Source organism: Oxyura jamaicensis, chromosome Z, assembly GCF_011077185.1.
Source record: "Oxyura jamaicensis isolate SHBP4307 breed ruddy duck chromosome Z, BPBGC_Ojam_1.0, whole genome shotgun sequence".
Taxonomy (NCBI): Eukaryota; Metazoa; Chordata; class Aves; order Anseriformes; family Anatidae; genus Oxyura; species Oxyura jamaicensis.
The window spans coordinates 70,595,095-70,614,757 of record NC_048926.1 but is presented as its reverse complement, the minus strand read 5'-3'; the positions used below and the strand labels follow the sequence as shown (position 1 = coordinate 70,614,757).

The following is a 19,663-nucleotide window of genomic DNA, read 5'->3' as shown; positions in this document are numbered from 1 at the left end:
AAAAAAAAACTAATACATGAACCTGATGAGGCTGGTATCCCAATCAAGTTCTACCTCTTCCAGTTTCAACAAGAATTTGCATTCTTCTTGTATCTGTGAAATATTACGTATCCGGGCTAGCTGTTCTTATCCCATAGATAGCTACATTGTCAGGGCACATGAAATGACCTGTAGGCACAAGATTTTTTTGAATAATGTTGAATACTCATACAAAAAATAGTGAATTTCTCCCATAGCTGACCCAGTCACTTATACATACATATCGGTATCATCTGCAGCCCGTATGTGCTGTTGCCCATCTAGGCACATTACAAAGGGACATGCATTGCTCCTCAGTGACCTCTTTATGCACTGGAGAATGAGATTTAAGAAAAAAAAAAAAAAAAAGAAAGAAAAAAAAACTCAATTCAGAATAACAGTCTGGAGTAGTATAGCCTTTACTAATGTTGATTAGCCCCCCACCTCTTAGCATATCAGAAGCCAATGAAAAAAATGAGGAAAGGCCAAGTTAGAAGTAGGCTACCCACTAGATGGGAACTATGGTAATACTACTCAGTGTCTGGCAATATACTAAGTGTTCTGATAATGAAGGGATCTATACCACTAGGTTTACATAGGGTAACATGCAACTGGAGTGTGAATAAACATTTCCTCTTCATGTCTAAGAGAGGAAGAAAATGTTTTCAGAAATCAAATATGGACAAAACACATGGATGTGTGTGCAGAGGAACCAGACCTGGGAAATACTTTGTGTTCTGCCTCCTTAAAGCCTTAAAATTGAATTTTAGTAGTGCATAGAACTCACTCTATGTTTTTCCAGGGTATTTTCAGTCTATTTCCCACCTGGTTTGGTTTCTGCTTTATTTTGGGGGTTATGTTGTAAGGAGCAGTTCTGAGTCAATGCACTGAATGTTCTGTAGGTGATAAACCTTTCTGTCCACAAGGCACTAGATCCTAGTTGTAAAAGACTTCCTCTCTGAAATCTGCACCAACTAAGTGGAAAATGTCTTCCAAATTAAATTAAACTGAAGTAGGATGAACCCACCCCCCCCCTTTCTAAAATGTTTCTGAACATTTGCTTTTCCATACTTGTGTAAAAGTCATTCTGGGCCTTTCTAAAATGATGCTGAACATTTGCTTTTCCATACTTGTGTAAAAGTCATTCTGGGTGTTAGTATCTTGGCAGAACTACAGGACTTTCAAATGGTGCATTGTCATGGGTTATATTTAGTCAACTGGTGAATATGATTGCTCTTTATTTGCAATTACACTAATTTATCTGAGTGCTGCCTCTGCATTTATTTCATTAATTTTACTCATTTTTTTGTGTGTATGGTTTCCTTTGTATTTTTTCCTCATGTTTTGCTTCAGCTTCTGGGTTTTGAGCCCCTCAAGTGATGTGGCATTTTGATTCCACTGAAGTCATAAAAACTCTGGTTAGGATTTATTATCGCAACAAGTTCTCAGTCTGTTTCCAATTGTGAAAAGTAGAGAAAAATTGTTTCCAGTAAAGCACACAAAGTAATGGGGTAGGTGGCTGGAGCTGGTCTGTATTGGATTCAACTAGTTGTTTTGTCAGGATTTATTTCATAATTTTATTGCTGGGTGCTGAGACGCTTTGCACTCAGCAGCTTCCACATGGGTTGAAAAGTAACTGGAAAGATGTGAGAGGCCTGAGAAACCAGCAAATATGCGCTGAGGGAAGGGGGTGACACTTTCCACCTATTGTATCTCGGAGGAGGACGCTCTGCTCACAGTCTCCCGCCTGCTGGAGGATGCCACCACTGTTCCTGTTTTGCTGACAGTGGCCAGCAGCCGTCCTCTGCTCCTCCAGCAGCTCCCGATAACTAACTGTTTTGATGTATTGCTGAATGGATGTGGCTAATGCTGCCCTGCAGCCCTGCTGATATAAAAATGCCTTTAAGATCCTGCCTTTCCCATCCTAATCTACAAAGGAAACAGGAAAAAGGAACTTAAACTCCCTGTACTCAGACAGCAATGAGCCTGTTCCAGCCTGCTCCGCTGCGCCGGTTTCTTGCCTGTGACTTGTAAATACACTGTGCATAGCATAGCATGCTGGAGGAGAGTCGCCAGTAAGCTCCTGCCCCAGGAAAAGGATACTCCATGAGTGACTGCAAGAACTGCATGGATATATCCTGGAAAGCATGGACCCTTTAGCACATCTGGTTCTCTATGGATTCAGCCTGATGATTTCAGGTAAGTTTTGCTTTAATGACTGTAGTGTACCTGTCATGCTGTTCTCGTTTCCAACATGCAAGCAAAACACAAATCCTTGCTCCTCATTCTTGGAGTCACCTTTATCGATTTAAGTACTTGTGTTTGCTTCCGTGAGACCACTTACCCTGGTGAAGCTCTCTCACAGCAAGTGAGGGGAGGAGGACAGAGTCTAGGATATCAGAGAGCATGCTGCTGTGGCCAGAAGCTGCCGCTACCTCTTTCTAAGTGCTGAACACTGCAACAGGTTTTCTCTGCTGCCTGAGCGTATTAACTTTTTCCTAAAGCTCATTACATTGAAATTATCAGTGCCATTCCCCCACATTATCTGCTCTAGACAGAGACTAAGTGTTGACTCCTTCTGTGCCTCCCTTTGTGAACTGGCGGTGCTGCAGGAAGTGTTGACGTTTCCAGGTATTCCCGTACCAGATTTTAGATAAGTATTATTCCAGTACAAGCTTCTAGACTAGATTCTGAAGCTGGAATCCACATGAAAGTCAGTGGATGAAAAGGGTGGAAGAATGCACATTGTATAGGGCCAATTAATAACACTTCAAGCACAGCTGAAGAATGGTTCAGTATTATCAGCAAATACGATTACTTTAGCAAGTCAGCAGTTTATCATAAGAGACATCTGCAGAAAGGTATAGAGCAGAAATACACTAATGCAAATATTGTTTACAGCATTCAGAACAGGAAAGTTGGAGATCATTGCTGAAGCTATCACAGGCATAGTCCTGAGGAATCCTTGCTCTCTTCCCATGGGACTTTCGGTTGCTCAGCATTTAAGTATTGCTATCACCTCCCATATTTTGATTTCCTGGACAGTTTCTTCAGGAAAACATACCAAGCATAATCTGTAAAACAGAAATGTATCTCACACATTAACCTTAGACTCACTCCAAAATGTCACTGAGACACACATAGGTTCTTCTAGTCCATCTCTCAGCAAAAATACAAGACGCTGTAAAAAAGCAGATTGTGTTGCAGTGAAAATCAGAAAGAAGCATAAGAAGGCAGAAGCCCTCCTTGCAGGGTAACTCACTTTACAGACCTTCACAATTAGAAACATCTTAATAGCTAAGTGAACTAATGAGTTTGAGAAGTTTCTCATTTTTTAATTATTTTTGCACCTAGAAAAAGCAAGAGATTAACACAGGCAAAACAATAAATAACAAAATAAAAAGGAAAAAGAAAAAGTGTGTTTACAATCTGCTGAATGTGTGTTTTTAAGTATTCATATCTAGCCAGTGCTGTAATAGGCTGTACATTGTTTACCAGTTCCTCTTCTGTGGCTTGTTTCATGACTGCTTAGCTGCACACTGATCCAATCTATGTGGCCCTCAGATCACCTCCAGCTCATCACTCTAAGGCTCTAAGCGTTATGGACAGAGAAGAGACTGAACAATTGCCCCAGCTCTTTCTCCTCACTCCTCATGTTTCTCTACGTGGTGGCACACACCTCGATGCCACGGAGGGCATGCAGTGCTAATGAAGCTGCAGGCATGGCAGAAATGAGCAGTCAGCTGCGCGGACGAGCAGCGCAGGCAGACTGCGCTGGCAGCGGGGTGCTGATGGGCCGCCCGTCACAACCCTTTCCACAGGGGCTGGCCGGTGAGGTGTGTATCACAGTCACACCCATCTCAATAGATCTGTCAGCTTTCCCGCTTTTGTTTGGGAATGATATCATGTTTCCTGGGGCGAGCTGTGGAATACAATGCAAGCCCGCTTTCCTCCAGATACCGTAGGCGGAGCTCAGGAAAACGGCGCTGACATTACCCTGCAGCGGGGGCTTTGCGCCCGCTGCCACTTCACCTTCTCCTTGCTGCCCACATGCTGCTGCAGGGGAGGCTACAAGCCCACCCCACTCTCTTCCACCCTCAGCTTGCCCCCAGCTACAAGGAATGTCCTTTATTTTTTTTTAATTTTTTTTTTTAAATAAGAGTACTCCATTTGCAGCCAGAGCTCAAGGTCTGGTGTTCAGTACCCCAGTACACACCCTGTCACAGTGCCCAGAGAGTCACTGCTTGCCACAGCCAGACTCCAGTTATACTGACAAGGGGCTGAATTTAATTCCGGAGGGATTCTTGAAACTAAACTCACTGCCTGTTTGTCTTTTTGTTGGTTCTGCTCCAGTCAACACTTTGTAGAATCAAAGTGATCCTGGCACACACCCTGCAGTGGGGATTTGAGCCCCATTTGCTGTGGCACAGCCCCTGCTGAGCATGGACCAGAAAAGTGCTCCAGACTCACCTACTCCACAAGTAGCCCAGTGTCACAACTTGCCTCTTGCAAGAGGCAAGCTTCTTCAAATTGTCTGGAATTCTGCTTGCAGCTTCTCAAAGGGGGATAATTCTCAGAAATGATGGTGCAGGAGCCCTATCTAGGCAAACTGGCCACCCTGAAAAAGAGATTTGTGGAAACTGGCGACAATTAAACCCAGTTTCAAGCACTTTTTACTTGAGTGTCTCTGGCAGGAAACAAATAAATAGTCAGATGTCTCAGTTCTCAAAGATGGAACCTTCTGTGCTACAGCTCTGTGCTACCAGTAACGTCAGATCCAGAGGGTTTCTAAAATCACTAGATTTCTTATTTTGATGGGTGATTTTGCTTCTGGATCCATATATGGTAAAAGACTCAAAAGGTTACATTAGCCTTTAAAGAACAGATAACAGTGAAACTAACAGTGTAGTGGAATTCAGTGCTATATCCCTGGAGATGGCTCAGCTTTCCTTGGGATCAGTAGGTGTTATCATGAAAAGTGTATATTTAACTATAAATATTATTATTACATGGCTCCTTTACATATTCAGAAAGTTAAGTAGATTTTAATATACATTAAAAAATGCACACAAGCACAATTATGATGCTGTATGCTCTTCAAAATGACAAAGAAATTGCATTTTCTAGTTATAGACTGCAAAGTTCAAACAATCCTGTCACAAGATTTGTTTTTCCTTTATGAGACCTGACTTAACCTGTAAAAAAACAAAACTTTCTCTGGTGCACTTTCTGGTAGACTTTCTCATACATGTGCCCACGGCAGTGTACATGACTGTCATTCTTCCCATAACTAAAGGAGAGACTAGGACTGTATGAGATCTTCATACAGGCAGTTGTCTCTCCGCAGTGGCACCTGAACTTTGACCACAGCCTCTCTTGTGGCTGAGGTGCTTCTTATTGAGCCTCTTGACAGCTCAAGCAGCAGACACAACCAATGCCTGAGCTTTCAATCTCAAGTTTTTTCCAAGTATAGACTGACACAGAACATTTTAGACACCTACAATTCAGATATCTTGAAGGCAAGGTTGGGCAAGGCTTTGGGCAACCTGGTCTAGTGAGAGGTGTCTATGGCAGAGGGGTTGAAATTAGATGATCTTTAAGGTCCCTTCCAACTCAAACCATTCTATGATTCTATGTGTCCCTGCCCATGGCAGGGGTTGCAACAGGATGGTCTTTGAGGTCCGTTCCAACCCAAACCATTCTGTGATCCTATGACTCTATGATCAAACAACCACTAATGTGAATTGCAGAAAAAAAAATCTAAAAAGGGCTGTCACTCCTCAAGTGTATTTGATATGTGAGATCCAGCAGTTGCATATGCCAGTCACATTTATATAACTTACCCAGAGGAATCAGTGTCCTGTTGTCTTTTCCGTGAGCCTCAGACTTAGGTAGAATTTAGATTCTCTTTGAGATATAGCCTTCATTGAACCCAGGACTGATAGCCTGCCACAGGAATCACTGGTTGAACCTTGGTGACCTGCTGACTCCTGGTATCTCTGCACAGGTCTGCTAAGACAACCATGACTACAAAATGGATATATCTACATTTTGGAAGAAAGGAAAGCTGTTCTTTCTTAGCTACACTACTGACTATATGTTTGTAAAGAAAAATATTCCAGCTGTGACCTAATTCACTGCCCCTGACTCTGCAGCTAGCAGCCAAAACCAACAGCTTCAGCCTGTGCAGGCAGCTCTGTGCACCTACCCTACATGGAATTACAAAAGTGGGCCAACTCTCTTCAGTTTTTCTGTTTTCTGTTTTCAGTTTTTCACGTTTTCTTTTTAGCTTTATAGATTGCTTTTGGTGTGTGCCTGGTTCAGCCCCAGCAAGAGGCAGGGTGGCTCTCAGCAAGCCTCTGTGCCCAAAGGCCATTCCAGCTGAGAACAGTCGGGGTGTAGAGGCATTGCATCAGACCCAAAGGAATCAAATCTGAAAGGGAGAAATGAAATCATGCTACATTCACAAGTGCTGACATATGCTGTTGGTTTAGATACAGATTATGTACATATATATTCGATTGTCTGGATATTTGGTCATGATTAAGTTGGTTGGATGGATTACTTTTTTTTTGCTGAAATTTCACTTTAAGGGGGGAAAAATATGAAGCTGAAACATTTTACAGAGATTGTCTGATCCTCATATATATTTAATCTGGAAGGCTTTAGTTAAAGAAAAGGGAGCACGTAAGTCAGAGAGACTGACTGCAACTGAGCAGCAGGCTTTAGGACAGGGGAGATGTGGAGCTGATCCTTCATGTGCCACCTGTGTGGGAGACCTGCTTTGTACTGGTCAAGTAGACTTCAGCCTGCTTGGCCCATTCCTGTCTCTTAAACACAGATTTCCACAGCAGTCATTGTGGTGTGGAGGGTGTTGTGTGGGCACAGAACAAATACACCAAAAATGGATGCTTCTACCAGTTCTCTGGGATGGACATACAGGTCCAGTGCCAGCTCCCACCATGATGCAGGGAAGAACATGTGATATGGAGGGCCACGTACCTTGTGCTGTTGAGCTCACTGGGGAGGATGCTGAGTCCTTTTTTAGTGCTGGGTTGTCCATCCCAGAATATTTGCTTCTGGAATTCCTTCATGTTATATTTGTGTAAGATACATGTGAGACCCAAGGGATGAAAATGAAATGTGTTAAAAGAAACTGCAGTGGAGGACTGTTCTCTGAAGACATTATCTACGTTATGCTAACTAGGAAGATCGTATTAAGAATGCTGTTCCACTGCAAATTCAGTGGAGACTCACAGTAATGAACCAGATTTGATAATTCCTACAGCTCCTTCAAGAGGGAAGCATAGGGGCAGGCGCTGAGCTCTGCTCTCTGGGAACAGTGACAGGACCCAAGGGAACTGCATGGAGCTGGGATGGAGAGGGTCAGGCTGGGTGTTAGGGAAAGGTTCCAGGCTGGATGCAGCTCTGGGCAGCCTGCTCTAGAGGTTGGCAAGCCTGCCCAGAGCAGATTGGTTGAAACTAGATGATCTTTAAGGTCCTTTTCAACCCAGGCCATTCTATGATCCTTCACCCAGAGGTGGTCGAGCACTGGGCCAGGCTCCCTGGGGCAGTGGTCATAGCACCGAGCCTGAAGGAGTTCAAGAAGTGTTTGAACAGTGCTCTCAGACATAGGGTCTGGTTTTGGGGTTGTCTAGTGTGGCACCAGGAGTGGTACTCAATGATCCTTGTGGGTTCCTTCCAGTTCAGGATATTCTACAATGTTTTACGATGGTCTTCTATGGTTTTAACACCCAAACTAAGAACATACACTAAGAACATTTGTAAAGGGTCATATCAAAATGAAGTAATAAATCCCAGCAAAATTCATTTTCTAATTCATCACTAGGAAACACAAACACTTTTATAACACAAGGATTCTGGGTCATTGCTAAGTTCTGAAGGGATTTTTGAAAGACAGGTTCACAAATCAGACATTTCACTATTCACGGATAATGTACTTAAACTTCCTGCTTCAAGGTCAGTTTTTTGCTTGTCTGGTATTTGTCTACTTTTTGTACTGTGTCAGCTTGTCTAATGTGGTGGCTTGATAATCTCCCTTTTGCAATCTAACAAGTTTCTCTAGACAATTCAGTTCCATCTGCACTTCTGACAGGACTGATGGTTTTATCTTGCATTATTTGCTGGCTGTTCATCCTAGGCCTGTCACTGCTCAGGGACAGTCACAAAGTGTACTCATATATAGAAAAAAACCTACTTGGAGAAGTCAGTAAGCAGCAACATGGGGATACATGATTAGACAGGCAAAAACCACGTCCATCCAGCAGCCAAAGCCCATAGACACTTCCAGGCATTGTTAACCTTACACGTGCTATCTGTTCTGATATCTGTTCTGATATCTGTTCTGATATCGTGCTATCTGTTCTGTGACAACAAAATTATTGCATATGTTATTTTGTACACTTCAGCTTAGCACATGCACCCAAAAACCATGCCTACGTGGTATACTGAGCAGCTTCATAAAGCAACTGACAAGGACCATCCTTGATATGGACAAACTTACTCTTGCCTGCAAGTACTTTCCTGATGGTAGTACCCATATTTGGCTGGCTGCAAATCCCACTGGATTTAGCCTGTTCTACCCAAGCCGTCCCACATTCTTTGTCCTTTTTCAGCATTACCTAGCACATTGTCAGCTGTTTGCTCAAGCAGTTTCTGCTGATAGTTTGTTTTCTTCTTTATTTGCAGAAAACAAAACCATGCAGAAGGAGAAGTCATGCAAAAGCTTTTTTCTTCTTTCTTTATTTTGGATTATTCCACACAGAAATATTTAAGCACCCTCAACTGGGAAACAGCAAAAGAGTTGCACCAGTATTTCTTTCCTTGCTTTTTCATCTTAAAAGATTGCTTTGATAAGTTGTGAAACAACTGAAATGTAGAGAAAACAGTTTTGCTTTCTTCTGAAAGTCGACAGTTGCATTTCCTTCAGCTGCTCCAGATGTACCCAAGGGTCCTTAAGAAAGTATTAGACCTGGTAACTTTGGCAGACTATGACATGTTTCATATTTGTGTTCAGGTTTTCCCACTACTACTAAGTAGCAAAATCATGTTCTGTCACTAATTTTTGCCTCTTTTTAGTTTCACAATGCCTTCCCTCACAACATAATGCCATGTTTCTAAGGGTAAGACACATTGATTGAAGTACAAGCTCTCCCACAGCTGCCCAGTAGCATCCATGAGATACAAGTAATAAGAGTCTTTTCACGGACACCTGGTACAACAGAAATTGTTTTATTGACAAACTTGACTATTTTCTCTTTTACAAGCTGTTTATCAGCAACATTTCTGCATTTTATTTATTTATTTGTTTATCCTGCTGCAGCTGCTATGTGCTGGAGTGCCTTAATCTGTTCAGTGTAACAATAATCTCTACTGTGTCTTCCTGTGGAGGACTGAGCTCTCAGAGGAGAATTTGACTCACTGTTAGAAGTCATCCAAGCTGCATCCCAGATGAAGCTTCCAGGACACCAAGGGAAAAATGAATCCATAAAATGAATATGTGATTTCAAAGGCTCCCCAGATCACTTACTTTTTTGGAGAACGAATGAAAAAATAACCAAAATTTATACGAGAAATATTGAGTGCATACCCCCCCCACCCCCCCCCCCCCAAAAAAAAAAGGTGAAGTTGCCAGATTGCCAAATTCTGGTGCAATGTATATTCTACTCTCCACATGAAAAACATTCCCAAACAGCTATGAATGGGTAAGTACAAAATGAGATACAAGGATAAATCTGAGGCATGGGGGATTTAGCAAGCTAGGTTTGCTCTAAATCCAAACCACATACTTTCAAATTCTTGGTGGTGTGGTGTTTTTTTTTAGGAAACATGAAAGAGAAAGGGGTTGGTGACTTGACAGTCTGTGATACACATTTTCACCAGTCTCAAAATAATTATTGAGCCCTGCAGTTAGTTTTAGAACTCAAATATGAAACTGCTCTCAAAGTAACACCAAACATAAGCACAGATTCTAGTATAGTACCTATATGATTTATACTCATATTTTCAGGTAGTTGCTATCAGAAATAATTTGAGTTCCAAGCAATAACAGTAATAAAAACAAGTAGGCAATTCAAATTTATATCACCTTTCTTTCCTCTCACTATACCTGATGAAAAATGTGCTGGAATTTACTGGGTAAAAACCTTTCTGCTTTCTCCTCACCTCCTCTCTTAATTAATTAATTGATGTCTCCACCCACCTTCTACAACAGCTCTTCTTTTTCCTTTATTATGCTTCAGATGCAAAGGGAAGGACTTTCATCTTACAGCTACCTCGCTTAAGCAGTTAGAAACAAAGCTCTACAAAGGAAAATAAATATATCATTAGATCTTCAATAGCTGTAGAACTGTGAATTATTTTTTTTCCTCCCACTACTACCCTGCATAAATAGCTAAAATATTTACTCAGAACTTTACATTCTCAATGAACTCTGCAGATTTGGACTGATGGTTAAATATGTGTTTGGGGTGCAGTGGGTTATGGTTATTGTTCACCTTGATGAAGCTGACTGCTGTGGCTGACTGCTGTGGTGGAGGTGTGTTAGCCACTGCACAGTACTGACAGTTTTCCAGTTAACAGGGAACTTTTCAAAGGCCTCAGGTTAGGTAGAAATTATAATGAATATTTCCATTATTTCCCTGGAACAAGACAAGTATAAAGTATAAATCAAGAAATATTTGAGCAGCGCTTTCTGAGATGAAAGGACAAACAATAACACTTTTCTATTCTCATAGCACTTGCTTTATGTATTCATCTATGGCATTAAGTTATCTCTTCTTGAGATTGCCTTGTTGTTTTGTTCCCAAACTAGTGTCTAGCACCAGTTTTGGTCCGGGGAAGTGATGTTTCAAACTTTATTAGAGAATGTCTTGCTCTTTGAGCAGAACTGTGTCTGGGATATGCTCCAGGGAATTTCCCAGAGATGTTTGATCAAGCTTCTGCTGAGTTTTGCTGGTGTAACAAAGTACTGAAAACATGTTGATTGTGTGCCTGTTCGAATAGCATTTTGATAGGGAATGAGAACGCGTAGAGGTTGCAGAGAAAGCATGGTGTGATTTCCCCAGAGCACTATGTACCAGAGAAACTGTGAAAGACCAAGGAGAAAGTCTTGCTGGTGCTGCCCAAGTCAGTACTGCCCAGTATTAATTTATAAGAGAGAGCACAGTCTTGTAGTTAAGGCAGGGGCAAAGGTCTCCCCGCATATGTTTTGCATCTTGGGTTTCAGTGGGTGGACTATTATTTAAACTTACTGCTCTAGAGGATGCCATATTCTCTGTGCCAGGAGAGCACAAAGCCCTGTACAACAATGAGCATGTGTCATAAATATCAGGCAATTAATCCTCTCTGCATGGCATCTCCCATTTTCAACACCATCTTCTGTGAGTGTTCTCTCTTCTCTAGATCTATTTGCACACACAGCAAATTGCCTTCCTGATACGGTCAGTCCTTCAAGGACCAGGGCAGGAGTCAAAGGACTTTTTCAAGGAAACACGGAGTATTGTCACTGATACAGGGACAGTCTGTTTCCTGTCTATATTTGTTGTACTTTTCTCAGAGAGCCAAATCCTGTTGTCCTTATTTGGTCCTTGCATGTTCAAAGTCTTCATTAATACCGAGGGCAGGATTTGTCTACTTTTTGCAGCCCTATGTAACAAAAACTCCTCAGCAAGGATGGTTGGGTCCTTGCTGAGATGCATTACCAGAAAGACATGCTCTAGGAAACCCTAAGCACAAAGCATATGTAGATTTTACACTTTTCTGTTGTTCTTTTTGTTGTTGTTGTTGTTTTTGTTTGTTTGTTTTGTTTTTGTTGTTGTTATTTTTTCTATTTTTCCATAATCTGAGCACAGGAACTCCCAGAGGAGTCAAGAATAGCCTTCCTGTCACCTCAGAGGCCTTAGGCTGACTTCAAAAGACCAGTCCTGCTAGACTCTTGAGTTGAACCAGTGAAATGCTTTCAAGTAAACACACCGCAGGGGTCAATCTTTTCAAAATACACCTAAAGTCTACCTTTACTTTGTGCAAAACTTTCACCTGGATGTATTTTAATTTCTGCATGCAATATACTCCAACTGTGAAATTTTAGCTGCCAAATCATGTCTGGGGAATGATTCAGTACTTAAGGATAAACATTACTCCCTATTAGACACAGAAAGGTCTTTAAATGCTGCTCCGTAAAGATATGAGACTCCATCTGTGTTACATCAGCATCACACAGGTATCTGGGTTGCTCTGTAGGGTTTAATATGCCAAAGGACACCTATGTTTATACAATCCACTAGAACACTACTCATTCAACTGTGGCTAGATTTGGATTCCTCCAGAATTATCACAAGTAACAGAATGAGTAATAGGCCTGAGCTATGGTTGTTCTATACCTTGACTTACACAATTTGTATCACTCCAAAGAAACAGAAAACTGCAGCAAATGCACCAAATCTGATATGATAATGCTTTGCTCTATCTTACATAGAGACTCAAGGCAACATGAAAACTAGTCCTCAAAACTCAGATTTCTCCTACTACTTCTCAGCGTATTAAAATGTTCAGACACAGAGCAAGAAGAGGTGTTATTTTCACCTTTCACTTTGTTTTGGAAGTGAAGGAACAGAGAAATGCTGGGAGCAAAGAAATGGAACCAGAGTCCTGCATGCTCAGCAGCTCCTGAGGGACCCCAGCAATGTGGGCCCATCACCCTGTATATTGTGCCCTGTGGATGCCAGGCAGAAACATCAAAATACTTCAGATCTAACCTGTAGCACCCTTCCTGATCTCAACTCAGATCATCGTAGCAAGTCACACAGTCTGGTTCCAGATTTGATTCTGAGCTCTATGGAAGTCTGCCAAAATCAGGACCTTGCAATTTATGATTTTAAGCATATGTCTACATGGCATGTGAGACCATGGGGCAGATCCCTGCTAAAATAAAGCTCTCTGCTTTCAGTGTTGGTGACTTTTGAACCAAATCTGCCTACAGCTGTTGTGTCAGACCCACAGTTAAGAGCACAAATGCTCATCAGATAAGAAACATACTTAGACAAATGACCTATAAATGAACACACAAGTCTGGCTTCACTTCTATCACACAGCTCTTTAACTTCACTTCAAGGATTTACTTTTGTAATGCGCAGCAGGATGAACTGACTCTGCTGACCCCTACCTTTATGCAGTGTTTACTGTAACAACATGCTGCATCCTTTCCAGGAGGTTTCATTTCTCCATTGTGTAACAGGGTTATCTGGGCTGGCACAGCATGGGGTGGTGGCTGTTGCAGAGCTGGGTGTGGTGAGTGTCAGAGTGCTGTTGAGATACTTCGATCCCCAGAGTGGCTGCTGGCACGGCGAGCAGAGGACCTCCTCCCTTGGCCCCGAGCTGGAGGGACACACGCAAAGGCTTCAGTAAGCACCAAGACCTTTTGGCCTCCCTTATCTAAGACTATACCCGTTCCTTCCAATGAGTGAAACCTTTGGAAGCCGAATGGCACTAAAATGTTGGGTCCTTCTGTATAAATACAAAGCATGCTTGTGTCCAAAGCAGGAAAACAGAAGTGATAAATAAAAGAAATCAATTATTCTTCCTGTTTCTGCTGGAAAAAATGTTACTGTTTCCCTTCTCCTTACCGTGGATTTCAAAGGTGAAGGGACACACCTATTATTTGCAAAGCATTGATTATAGGGGACTTTTATTCCCCTGCTGCCATCCACATTTGAACAACTAAGTCTGGCAGTAAAAAAAAAAAAATTTTTCCAAAATATTTGAAAAAGTATTCCAAGTGTTAAAAATATTATTAATTCCTAAAGCTGAGAGACACATCCTCCTAATATCAATTCATACATATTAAATCCATGTAAAGGACATAACAGAAGCACTGTTATGCTGATGACGCAATGATAGCCAGTCCTCTCACTGGCAAAGCACCACACTTGAGGCAGTTGTGTACATGTCCAGCTAACCAAGGAGCCATCTGCTTCTGCAGCCCAAGATTTTCCATGGGTTTCTGCAACAGCTTGAGGAAGTACTTACACAGGCCTCACAGGTTTATTTCCTCTTCTGAGAAGAACAAAGCTTAACTGTTCTTGACATATTAAGTAAATCCTAAACTCCTACTAACTAACAGAACAATTAATCTGCAGTCTTTTTATTTTGCCCAAAAGTTGTGTAAAACCCAACCAGAGGAAGTCTGTGTGCTGGATGAAACAGCTTCTCTGGTGATTTGATTAGCTGCAAACTCAAAATCTGCAGTAAAATTTTTTCACTTGCTGTTTCTCTTTTCTTAGGTAAAGTGGAAGCAGCACTGGACCTCATCCTGATCAACTCATTCCCTCTGGTGGGCAACTCAGAGACATCACTCATCTGTATCACTTCTAAGTGGCGCTCCCGTGAGTCCATCACAATTGACCGGGACCATGAGGATGTGACGAACCAGCACCGAGAGCCGCTGGAAGTGAGCGAAGACTCTAAGAGAGCCACAGCCAAAACAGTGGTGTGGAAAAGGGAACAGGCCAGTGAAACTATTGGAGCATACTACTGTGAAGGGAAGCTCAAGAATGAGGTGATGAGGATACACACCATGAAGATGCCACTGGGAGGTACAACACAGGGATCAAAGCTGAATTTTGCATGTCGCTGCATGCACACCAGCAGTCGTCCCTGGTTAACACAAGTGGGCATGAAAGTGGCTCCAGAGCTGGCAAGGCCACCTGGAGTCAACAAAACTAGACTGGGCTCAAGTCCATGTTTTTCTTCTGAAGTGCAGAGACAACTGGTTGACACTAGCGGCTAGTCATTTCCTCATGGAAGTTAGTCAGACATATATAGGTGCTCTGCTTGCATCTGGCTACTGCCAGGAACACACAGTCAGGTGATAAAGACTCACTGATGCCATGAAATAATGCACATGCAAAACCCTTCTCTGCAATTTTCACACTCTAGACCCTTGATTTCTAAACACGGTTACACTTCAAATCTTGATAGGTCTGGGATGTAGACAAACAGACATTGCTGTCCTTTTCCTTGGTAGGAAACCTAAGCCTGGAAAATAATTGCCCACAGTTTGGCACAGCGACACATCAAACACTTCCGATCTGCAGTCTGTCAACACACACACACAAAAAAAAAATCCAGCACAACAATAGAAAGGGACTCCAGGGAAGTCTCTCTGGATCTAAGAAAGGTTATTCACAAAAATGCACTGCATATTTCAGTTTTTATTTGGTTTGGGTTGTAAGGCTGTGAACACTAGAAAAATTAAATTTGGCAGGGAGAAAAATAGTGGGGTGCAAAGGCGGGGTTCCCAAGGACCAGCACCCTGTCCAGTAAAATGGCCTTGCAAGATCTATAGGACAAATTATAAAGCACAGAGATCACCATAAACTACAGAAAAAAAATCAAGAAAATTTAGCTAGTTTTATTATGAGGAACTATCATCATTGGTATCTCCCAAAATTATACATTCTTAGAAAAAAAACTACTTAAACATCTTAGAAAATGAGATTTTCTTTTGTCTGAGCTATGGCTGGTGTCCATTTGTTTCTCTTGGTATGGGAATATTCCAAGAAAGGTCGGCAGGACAAGAACATTTTTATTTAGCAAGTGTCTTTTCTGTCCCAATGTTGTCTTGAAAGATTTTCTTTCACCAGGAAAGCTCTGAGTGTGCACCTCATTTGCCAGGCAGAAAACTCTGTTGTTTCAAAGGATGGTGTAGCGGGGAGGAGGACCTAAGATAACAGTCCATGGAAAGCTCTGGAGGAGGGAATGACATCTTCATGTTGACCCTCCCTCCAGCAGAATGTCAATGAGCTGAGTACAGCTCCGGCTGCCATATACAGCAACCTTCATATGTGGATGCATGTCCTCTGAATTGATCAATTTTTTGCAGTCACTATCTGTGCAGCTAGCAGCAGAGAAATTAAAGTAACCAAACTTTGAAAGCTTCCTATGTTGTTTTAACAAAAGAACAAAAAGAAGTTGTTCTAACCAGAAATAACGCAGCATTCACATCAGTGGTAGGTAGGCTTCTATGAATCATTTCTGGGTTTGAGTCTGTTCCTCAGATTTTCCTTGCAAAAGCTTGACTAACAAAATTTGAGCTAGAAACTCAGTGTTGAACATGTATAATCTAATCAGACTAGATGGGTGAGAAAGAGGCATGACAGACATTCTCAAAACTATTAGGTCCACAGAAAGAGGAAGAAAAGGTCAGTGAAGGACTGTGCAGTTTGGCAAAGCATCTGTAATTGGAAAACATGCCTTTTTGCCCTTTAATGTTGTTGTCTGAATAATTTTTAAAGACAGTCTGTTGTCCAACACCAGAAGTTGATCAAGAGCTGAAATGTGCTCAGCTTCCCACTGAGGACACAAAAGACACAGGAAGGAGAAACACTTTTGAAAATCCAGCCACTGCCTTACAGCCTCAGGCCAAGAAGCTACTGAAACACTCACTGAGCCAAGAAGCTACTGAAACACTCACAATCACTTGGGTAGCCCCTCTTACTTCATGGCAGGGGGAACCACCACCTGCCTAATTATGTACCTGTTGTCAGATATAAAGATACAGTGAAGACTTTTGCTATATAATAGGAAGGATAACAGATTAACTTTCCTGTTTTACTCTACATATGCGCCATTCTGAAAGTAAGGAGTCCGTTCTCCTGAATTTTTTAGTATTCTAGCATTATGGTTACACATTTAATATTCATACATGCAATAATAAGGAACAGACTATGCTTCTTAGGTATATGGGGAGTAACTATTATACTGTATATAGCACACACACCCAGAATAGAACACTATATAGTTTGCCCTGCATCTAGTCATACAGGATTTGTTCAATTTCTCTACCCAATAAATATGTATCTTCATATAAGTGATTTGAGTTTCTCCCACAGAAACTCTCCAGAGCAGACAAAGGGACAATAATGGAAACACTAGTAAAAGAATGTTACAACACTTTTCCTGCAACTCAGTTCATTATGTCTCTATAAAGAATTGGCACATTCAAGATGTGAAATCATGAAACACAACTCACAGTCTAAAAATACTTTGGAACTGAACCTACCAGGGACTGCGGGTTCCCTTCCATTGCAACAATGCTGTGAAGAAAAAGTCTTGTGGTTAAGCTAAACAGCATATAAAGAAAAGAAAATGGGAACACAAAATTTTAATATCTTGTTAAAACAATTAGTAATTCTTCACAAAATTTAGTCCAGAAACCACTACAACTAAAAGACTTAGGATCATTTATAACTAACTGTTCACTTTTGGGAAAGCTCTTGAATTGTCTTTTCCTAAATAGTTCACACCTTTCACCAGGTATTTGTTATTGACAAATAACTTCTAACTCAGCAACTGACAGAAGCTGGGACTGCTCTCAGTTTTTGTTTTCCTGTTTTTAATGTGAACTTGTTTAATTATTCTGTATGAGAATTCTCTGTTTCTCCAAGACATAAGTTGAGATACCAGTGCCTTGGTAATACGGCAAAAGCTCAATGAATTCCTGCTGTACCATGCATGTGCTAGGTAGCATGCAGGAAGAGTCTTGCTGAAATCAATCAGATAGCACTTACTGAGGAAGGTGTGAAAACTTGCCAGAGGCTCATTTCAGTTAGAAATAAAACTTTTAAACATCAACATTCACAAGGAAAGAAAAATTTGGGAGAAAGGCTGTCTTGGATTGATAGAAATGTTTTCATTTTTTCTCAAGTTTTCCTTATTATTATTTCATAAAACATAACACAATCATTTTGATTTTAAATCAAAAGGCATTATGAAATTGAAGTATTAATATATTCTTTCCTCAAATATTGCGAAAATACTACTTTTATTTTCCCTCAGGTTTTACAAAATACTATTCTGGAAATATCAACACCATTATAGCTTCATATTAGCTTTGGAGCAACATCTACCTGACATTTACTTACAACTCTATTACATGTAAAATATAACAGGTAGTTAGTTGATTTTCCCCCCTGTTTTCTGACCTTACCCCTCTATATTTATTAACAACCAAATTTCAGTCACAGACTCCAGATTTGTTTTCTATGACCACTGGCAAGAACCAAAGTAGTTCCTTGATAGCTTTCTAAAAATGAAACAGAACAACAACAACAAAAAAGAGATAAATGATAGATAAATTTGAATTTTTATGATTAAATAGCCTAGCAGTTTATACTTACTTGTGTAGGTGTTCCTTAAACAAAATATCCCATGAAGTAAATCTAACTTTAATAAAAATGGAACCTACACAAGCACAGAGCCAACCAGGAATATGGACAGCTCTGGAACAATCCCTTCCAGCTGAGGCTCAGGTGAGTCTTTCTGTTGGAGATGTCCCATGAATCTCCCTGGTAAGGAAGGGGAGCAGCCCCAGGCTCCTGCAAGCTGAACAGAAACAAGATGCAGGAGAGGCTGACCCACAAGGAGCATGCAAGGGAGGGACTCTGAAGCTAAACAGACTCAAAAGCAAAAAGAGAAAAGGGGCTAATAAAAAATCAATGTTTCACATCCCTTGGGCACTGTACAAAGAACAGTACAAGGACGTAGCAGACTCTATCAGAAAAAGAGCTGATTAGGCAACTTCTAGGAAAATTCAGACTTTGTTTGATACATGACATATCAATAACAGTACAACATTAAAACTGAGGGCTAAAACTATCAGAAAATATGAATTTATTCTAAAAACCCTCAGTTTTCCCTAGGAATTTTCCATCTAAAATAAAGAAAGCATCTTTAATTTCACCTAACTTGTTTCAAAGTAATATATAGCAACTAAAATGAATGTTTCACTGGTTACAAAAAGTACAGTTTTCTGAGATTCTTCTGCCTCTACCCCAATTGTTCTTCTGACCTTTCTTCCACTGATAATGACATGTAAAGGACAAAAATTTTGTGAAAAACCCTCTATCTACTACTACCTTCTTTTTCTTAAATCAAGAGCTATAAACAAATGCATAAAAGTACTTTTCTTTTTATTTTTGAGCAGGAAAATTAATTTCTATTTCCCTAAAAAAAAAAAATAAAAAAAAAAAATTGAAAGTTTAATTCAATAATTAATGTTGAATGCAATTCCAGTTGAAAAATCCACCAGAAAACTGAAAAATACCACTGATCTAGAAAGCTCCTCCTACAAAATCTCTATTTTAATTAAGTCACATTTTCAGATGAGAGTATTTTGGTAAAAATAACACTGAATACAGTTTCTTCTTTTATTCTCAGTGCAGGTTAACACCCTCAGCATTTATAGACAGCATGTTGAACAAACACAAGGATGAGCACTCTATCTCACTGCCTCTCCCCCAACCCCTGCAGTATCCTGATCTGTCTCAACTGTTCTGCACCAGAAAGCTGAACCAGAAAAAATTGACTCACTCAGCCTATTTATTTGTCTGCCAATGACTGCTTGTTCCCTACAACACATTTTTCAGTACTTTATCCAGTCTGTCTGAAAAATGTCTCAAAGGATGAAGGGATGAAGAAACGTAGGAAAGCATTTTACAGCCAGGTGGAGATCCTAGTTAGGAAATGTTTCCAATTACTCAGACAAAATCCCTTTTCTTTTCTTTCTTTCTTTCTTTCTTTCTTTCTTTCTTTCTTTCTTTCTTTCTTTCTTTCTTTCTTTCTTTCC

General features: G+C 40.8%; 1 protein-coding gene and 1 long non-coding RNA gene across 2 annotated transcripts in view; one reads left to right on the top strand and one right to left on the bottom strand.

Moving 5' to 3' along the window:
* Positions 1-1,796: 1,796 nt before the first annotated feature.
* Positions 1,797-19,663, top strand: part of TEK (TEK receptor tyrosine kinase) — a 42,145-nt gene continuing 24,278 nt past the window's right edge. The window contains exons 1-2 of the mRNA XM_035310791.1: positions 1,797-2,217; positions 14,319-14,630. Coding sequence (XP_035166682.1) covers positions 2,166-2,217; positions 14,319-14,630 — 364 coding nt within the window. The 5' untranslated portion in view covers positions 1,797-2,165. The remainder of the gene's footprint in view (positions 2,218-14,318; positions 14,631-19,663) is intronic.
* The window catches only part of LOC118156642, a 23,200-nt gene continuing 13,679 nt past the window's right edge, over positions 10,143-19,663 (bottom strand). The window contains exons 2-3 of the long non-coding RNA XR_004746362.1: positions 13,202-13,413; positions 10,143-10,340 (exon numbers count right to left, since the gene is read on the bottom strand). This is a non-coding gene — a long non-coding RNA (uncharacterized LOC118156642). The remainder of the gene's footprint in view (positions 10,341-13,201; positions 13,414-19,663) is intronic.